Below are 7,705 nucleotides of genomic sequence, written 5' to 3' on the forward strand. Positions count from 1 at the left end.
CCCGAAAGAAGAGATAGTCTTTGGAGATCAAAACAGGATTCGTGAAGTCAACGGCATTTAATCTATCATTGGTCATAGAAAATTCTGAAAGAGAAATATCTGCACGTCCAGCATATAATTCTGCAATTGCACCAGACCAAGTTTTTTCTTTTGGATTCCATCTTCCATGCTCTTCTACTTCTGAGACAATGTTGAAACTAAAATTGAGAGTGGCACAGAGTTCTTTTAATATCCTACCGTATATACCATCTAATTCGCCATCCTTGTTTATAATTATAAATGGAGAATTCTAAAGAAGAAAAAGCAAAAAGAAATAAAAAATAGAGACAAATTTTTTGAAGTAGAAAATAGAAAAAATATCTACATGAAAATATTCTACCTTAACTACAACAGCTCTCATGATCAGGCCTTGTAAATTATGTCTTCTTTCATAAAAAGATTCTGGAACTGTTTTGGTAATTCCTCTCTCTAAGCTCCACGTAGCTACATCATTGATTTCAGTCCGATTTATATGGATCGAATACCATTCTCGTAATATGTTTCCCGTACTGCAACGGACCAACATTTCTGAATTGAATTTTAAATGAAATATATTACCTGGTGGACTGTCACAATAATTTGTCCCATGTTCTTTGTACAGGAATATTACTAGCCACATGGCTGAAGACATGTCAAAAGTACTTGTTGCTAAAGAGAATTCTTTAATCGCATTATAATTAGAGATCATCACAATGTAATACGGTCGCATTATTCGTCTTACGTAGTAGAATGATTCGTGCAATTGTGAAAAGGGCAAACTCGATATCGCAATACCTTCTCGAGAAAGTGCACGCTTCCATTTGTATATCATCGTTGTCATTTCCATTTCTATAGAAGAAAAGAACAAATATAGTAGCAATGAAGAAATGAAAATGAGTAGTATCATTACCTTTTTCCGATTCGGCGTATAAGAGAATTGCAGAGTTCTTTCCATATAATTTGCAAATGTCTATGGTAAAAGGAATCTGTTCGTCGCTAATAGAAAGAAATTCGTATGATCTTGCAACTTTCGGAAGAAAAAGAATGAGAAAAAGAACAAATATTTTTAATAGCATAACGAATGTCTTTTTTCGTGTGTCGATCGATTGATTATAGTGTTATTTTTCAAATTGAACGAATCGGACTCTATTTTCTAAAGAAAATGAGAAAATTTTTATCCGTCTACAAAAGCAGCTCGTAGGATACTAAATTCCTAAAGTAATAAAAAAGTTATTGTTATTTCGATTATTATGCTTGTCATTCATGTATCTATATATAAAAGTTATACATTTATGTCTTTCTACGGTAGTAAAAGATTAAAGAAAATATTAAAATTTCACTTCTATCTTAATAATTTAATAAATGTACTGATCGATATAATTGAGGCAAGCACTTAACAAAATGAAATGCGACTACTGCAAGTTTAAACAAATATATATGAGCGTCGTCTAATATGGAATAACCGTTTAATTATCGAAGCTATATAAAGTAATAGAATGTTAGCTTTATTCATACGTTGACATAAATTAGCTATTCTTATTGATATTGTCAAAAAATCATCCCATGTTACTAAATAAGATATTGTCAATTCGATAACTTTATCAGTTCATCTTATATAATATGCATTTTGTCAAATCCCTTACCGTTAACTTTGAACTTTTCTGCAAGAAATAATATAAAAAAAATGTTCATCTATACAAGCTACTTATTTTCCATTGGGCCACATTATGGTTATAAGAAATAATACAAAATGCTTAATAATAATACAGTATTCCCAATTTTTTCTCAATCATATCCCACTTTAACATTTTAAAAATGTTGATGCCCTTGCAAGAAATCTAGTAGAAAATAAAAATTATATAAATTGTGTTATATAAAGAAAGGGTCTGCGCTGAAAAACGTACGTACATATGATAGATAAACAGTAAAAGAGATAGTACGACTATTGTATCTTTTAGTTATTCAGTTTTGCATTAGCCACCGAATGTATTGATCAGTTAAAGTTTAAACAATAAAAAATTAAACCTCCTTTCAATCATTTCTTTAGAAAAAGTCTTTAAAAGGAATTGTGAACTCTTTTCACGAAGGATTCATACTGTAATTCAAACAATTTGACATGATCAGGATAAAATTACTTCCCTGTGGGCCGAATGTCCCTTGTTGGAAAATATATATATTTTTTATAATGAATGTGAATAGTAATCCAATTTTTTAATCTAAAAAATCAATTGTTGATTCTTAATTATTTACTATTGGACTCCTAGAGGACTGTGGACTACAATTTGATAATCTAAGATATTAATTATACTATATTTTGTGTTTAAATAACAAATATTGGTTCATGCGATTAAAATGGCGTTAAGAACTAAAAATCTTGTCCATAACGAAGTGTGGTCAGTCATACGTTTTTCGAACTGTGAAAACATTCGTCCAAAAGAAATTCATCCTCGAATTACAAATGTAAATAGATAAGATGTATAGGATCACAAGCTAGGTGTCCTAGTGTGATGGTTTTCCACGATAATGCTTATTCTTCTATGCATCTAAAGACTAAAAACATTTTTGAACACTTTAAACGGGAGGTATTGGAGTACTCCGCTTATCAGTTTGGACTTAGCTTTGAGCGGTTACCACATTTTTACAAAATTGTAAGAGTTCTTGAGAGAACTACGCTTTTCAGAAAACGATGATTTTAAATCTGATATGTAACGATGTTTATGAGATTGTATATATCTAAAAAGCTTAAAAATAAGTATTTTTATTCAACAGTATGATTTTTTAAGAATATTTTCTGAAAACTTCATCAGAAAATTTCCAAAATCGACAAAGTTAAAGTCCTTTGAAATCGATCTTGTCGAGTTTTGTAACTGGCAAATGTATAGTCCTTAATAATCGGCTGCTTCACTTTGAAAATTTCTACCTGAACATTTTAGATTAGAGGAACATGTTAGGATAAGTATGAATCATTCGCTTTTAAATAAATATTAATTTTTGCGAAAATGTTCAAAATGAATCGATCGAAAATTACAGAAGAAGAAAATAATAATTTACAGGATAGCTCATTTTCCAACAATGATTAAATGAACTTATAGTGGAAGTGTATGATGTAGGTATAAAGAAAATCATTCCATGTTATTATAAGTAAATAGATAAATAGGTACGGCAAATATATTGAAAAGTAACTAAGTATATGTTTACAAATAAAGTTATGTTACAGATAAAGAAAACTTTTTAAAAAGATTTATATTGTAGTAATTTCAAAATGGATATTACATATTAAATGACCCTCGTATATATTTATAAAAATGTATTATATTTTTATTATTCCTTAGGCGCAACATATCGTACGAAACTATTACAGTCGATTGAAAATATGTTTAACGAAGTATACAAATTTGATTATAACATTAAATATGTAATATATTTCATATAAATATAATTTAAAACCTGAATGAATAGATATGATCAAAACGCAAAGTATGCTATTATAAGATAATCATTTCACATCAATTATTTATTGAAAATGTAACATCGAAAAATTTAATACTTCTAAAACATTTTTACTTATATAAATATAATATGGAATAAATAAGCATTGTCGGAATAATGGAAAGATTCAATTATAATGCCGATTTTCAAAAAGGAAGACAAAATAAACTGTAATAATTATCGGAGCATCTCGCTTTTACCTACATACTATAAAATTTTATCGAATATTTTCTTGACGAGGCTTGTACAATATGTAAATGAAATAACAGGGGATCATCAATGTGATTTTAGAAGAAATAGATCGATTACATCTTAATATTCGACAAATTTTGGAGAAAAAATGGAAATTTGATCAAAGTGTACATCAACTTTACATTGATTTCAAAAAAACGTATGATACATTGAAACAGAGAGAGGTTGTTTGAAATTTTGATTTGGCTGAGGAAACCTAAAAAATTGGTTAGCATAGTTCAAGTCTATTAGAAAGATACTGGAGGTAGAATAAGTGACAAAATCAAAAACTTTTAATATTTACAGCAGATTAAAATAGAGAAATGCACTGTCACCTCTTTTATTTAATGTAGTATTCGAATATGTCATTAAATAAATCGAGAAAAGTGAAGTTAATCTGCAGTTAAGCGGTATAATACAATTGTTAATTCGAATGCAGATAATAAAAAAACACTAATTAATAATATTAAAACTCTGAACGATATTGACGTTGTCGTTAATAATATATGAGTTATAAACATTTATAATTCATGTGATGTTTTGTAATATTTCTTAAACTTTTCTTCCTTTTTACATAAAACGTTGAGGATTTAATTGACGGAATATGATGTATCATCGATATTATTTTCCTTTTATGAGTAAAAATAAACATTTCTATAATCAGAATACAAGTACTCAAAACGACACCAATTAGGATAAAGATAAGAAGTGATATTACGCTGGTTAGGGGAACCGGTTGATGCTCTATCATATCATTGGATTTCTTTCTAAATGGTGAACTTTTTAAACGACTCATAATGCCATTGTCAAAAAATTTCTGCAACCTAAAACGAGCAGAACTTTTAACGTACGATAAATTAAAATTTACATTATTGAGATACTTGCGTTCTTACTGAAAATTGATGACGTTAGTGAATGGATTGTGCTTAGATAAAATCATAGCAATATTATTTACATGTCCTGTATCAATACGAACTACATTGCACGGAATTTCCAGATTTACTGCATTATTGTGTTGAATCGAGTAGATTGCTAGCTTCTGATTTTTACAAATCTATAAGTTAATGACGGTTATTAATAATAAAATTACATAAAGAAATAACGCAATGAAACTTCAGATATTAATTCCTCATATGTAGAGAAGCAAAAAAAATAGATCCGAAAAAGCTTAATTTATGAGTTAGAAGATTTCCAACGGAACACCAGTTAAATCAAATTCAAATACATAAGCGTGTCTCTTAAAGTTTTTGTTGTAGTGAAAATCTTTTACACTTGAAGATAAACTATTGTATTCACATTCATAAATTTATTTATTTTTGAACGTCTTTGAAACTTAATATTTAAGAAGAAGGTGAACATGTCCAAGATTTCATGTAAGAAAATATTGAAAAAGTGTATCATAATATCAGCAAATAAAATGGAGTATACCAAGACACACATCTAAATCATGAAAGTCTTATAACTCAGAAATTAAGCACTTCGATATCCATGTTATCCAGATAGAACCTATTATTTCTTTTGTATTTATGAGAAATCCATTCTTGAAGATTCGCCACGTGATTTCGTTACATTTTGTATATATAAATATTATTAATTTTTTTTTCTTTTGTAATACTTTATCGTACTCTCTTATATGCTTCTTGTTCAGTATGGGGCAATTTTTTATCTTCTAACATCAACTTCATCAATTTCTTTGCGAGTGGATCTCTCGAATTCTACAAATAAATATTTTTCTTCATCTTTATTCCATTTAATATACTTATTGTTTTATATATACATACCAATACTCACATGAAAAAACATAGATTACAAATATGCATGCAGCGTCACGTACATATTATACTCACTGCAAACTTATCATAATAAGCCGAACCACGAACGACGGCAAGTTGGTAAGTACCATCTTCAACGAAGCTCTCTAATGAATGAAAAGGTAAAATATGGGTAGTGGACGTTAAGAAACTTATTAAAGCTGCTGAATAAGCGGCCGATAAGACGATAACCAAAAGAAATAAAGAGAAGTATGCTATTCTTAGCGAAGATCTAACAGGAAAATCTATATCAAAGGAATATTTTGTATAAATATAACTATTAAAAAAATGAAACTAAACGAAAATCAAGAAATATTGAATCAAACCTGCTAGTCCCTGTTGGCACAATATGCCACAAATCTCCAGAAAATTATCGATGAATAAATATCCTATTTTACGATCAGTACCATTATGTATTTTGAGAAAAATAAATAAGATTGATGAAGCTATTAATATTCCAAGGATAGCAATCCAAACAGAATTAGTGAAAGTCTATAAAATAACAATTTCATAATTTATGAAAGCTAAAGCATGAAAAAGTGAATAATAACAAATTTGATTGCAAATAATCGTACTAAAAAGTGAGATGACCATTCAATCCCCAATTTTTCTGGTTCTTGAATAACAAGAAGGTTTTTGGTATATGTAATAGGAAGAGTGAAGTCAACAACATTTAATCTGGCACTGGTAATAGAAAAACCTGAAAGAGAAATATCGGCACGTCCATAATATAATTCTGCAATTGCTCCAGACCAGGTCTTTTTATTTGGATTCCATCTTCCGAACTCTTTTACTTCCGAGACAATGTCGAAACTAACGTTGAGAGTAATACAAATTTGATTTAATAGCTCACTGAAAATACCACCTAATTTGCCATTCTTTTTTACGTTAATGAAAGATGAACCCTATAAAAGAAAAAAGAACAGACATAAAAAAAACGAAAAATAATTTTTTTAAGTAGAAAATAGAAAACGTATCCAGAAATAAATATTTTACCTTAACTATAACAGCTTTCATGATCAAACCCTGTAAATTATATCTTCTGTCGTAAAGAGAATTTGTAACCATTTTAGTGATTCCTTTCTCTAAGTTCCATATAGCTACGTCATTGATCTCGATTAAATTCGTATCGACCGAATACCATTCCCGTAAAATATTTTCCGTACCACAACGGACTAACATTTCTGAATCGAATTTTAGATGAAATATATTACCTGGTGGATTGTGACAATAATCGAAATCATGTTCCTTGTAAATGAATATTACTAGCCACATAGCTGAAGACATGTCAAAGGTACTTGTTGCTAAAGAGAACGCATTAATCGCGTTGTTATTAGAGATCACTGCTATGTAATATGGTCGTACAATTTGTTTTATGTAGTACGATGATTTGTGCAATTGTGAAAAATGCAAATTTGTGCTCGCAATCCCTTCACGAGAAAGTGCACGTCTCCATTTGAAAATCATCGTTGTCATTTCCATTTCTAAGAAAAAAGAATATTAATATCATGGAAATGAAGAGAAGAAAATGAGAAATATCTTTACCTTTTATAGATTCATAGTGTAAGAAAATTACAGATTTCGATACGGATAATTTGCAAATATCTAAAATGAAAGGTGTTTGTTTGTCGGCGTTGAAAAGATCTTGTGATTTTGCATTTTTTGGAAGAAAAAGAAGGAAGAGTATGTTTAATCGAACAAGGAACATTATTTCTCAATTTAAACGGATCGACTACTACGGTCTATAAAAATTCATGAGAAAATATTTACACATCACAAAATGTACAGTGCACATAAAGTATAAAGCGCCTGAGTTTCTAAACTATTGAAAAAGTTATTGTCGCTTATTTTAGTCGGTTATTCGTTTACTCCGAGAATCGTACAGATCGGAGTGCTCGCGACGTATATTTGTACTGTGCATATTCGCGATAATTCTATCTTTGCTAGCATATTATCGATTAAAAACGTTCATTTTCCTCTTTTATTACTTTTTTTTCTTTGGTGTGTGAATATACAGGGTGTCCGTCCATAAATGATCGTACAAATATCTCGTGACTAGTTTCAGTTACAAGAAATTTAATAATAGAAATTTGCAGGTTTCTGGTTCATCACTGAGTACCTAAATATTTTATTTTACACATGACCTTTTTGAGTTA

At 29.3% G+C, this 7,705-nt stretch overlaps 1 protein-coding gene across 1 annotated transcript; it reads right to left on the reverse strand.

The window, feature by feature from the left end:
- Nucleotides 1-2,645: 2,645 nt before the first annotated feature.
- On the reverse strand, nt 2,646-7,257 carry LOC124956345 (probable glutamate receptor). The gene is made up of 10 exons (XM_047512048.1): nt 7,095-7,257; nt 6,546-7,033; nt 6,125-6,454; nt 5,876-6,041; nt 5,586-5,794; nt 5,364-5,453; nt 4,632-4,792; nt 4,389-4,562; nt 4,043-4,135; nt 2,646-2,751 (listed from the first exon to the last, which is right to left on the reverse strand). The coding sequence occupies exons 1-10, from the start codon at nt 7,255-7,257 to the stop codon at nt 2,646-2,648; spliced, it is 1,980 nt and encodes a 659-aa protein (XP_047368004.1).
- Between the last annotated feature and the right edge of the window lie 448 nt (nt 7,258-7,705).

This window comes from Vespa velutina, chromosome 21 (assembly GCF_912470025.1).
Source record: "Vespa velutina chromosome 21, iVesVel2.1, whole genome shotgun sequence".
Taxonomy (NCBI): Eukaryota; Metazoa; Arthropoda; class Insecta; order Hymenoptera; family Vespidae; genus Vespa; species Vespa velutina.

Coding starts and splice junctions, on each gene's coding strand:
- LOC124956345 (XM_047512048.1), bottom strand. CDS start 7,257: ATGTTCCTTGTTCGATTAAACATACTCTTCCTTCTTTTTCTTCCAAAA. Junction 4,563..4,631: donor ACTAACGTCATCAATTTTCA/GTAAGAACGCAA, acceptor TGCTCGTTTTAG/GTTGCAGAAATTTTTTGACA. Junction 2,752..4,042: donor TTTCTCTATTTTAATCTGCT/GTAAATATTAAA, acceptor TAAGCTTTTTAG/ATATATACAATCTCATAAAC.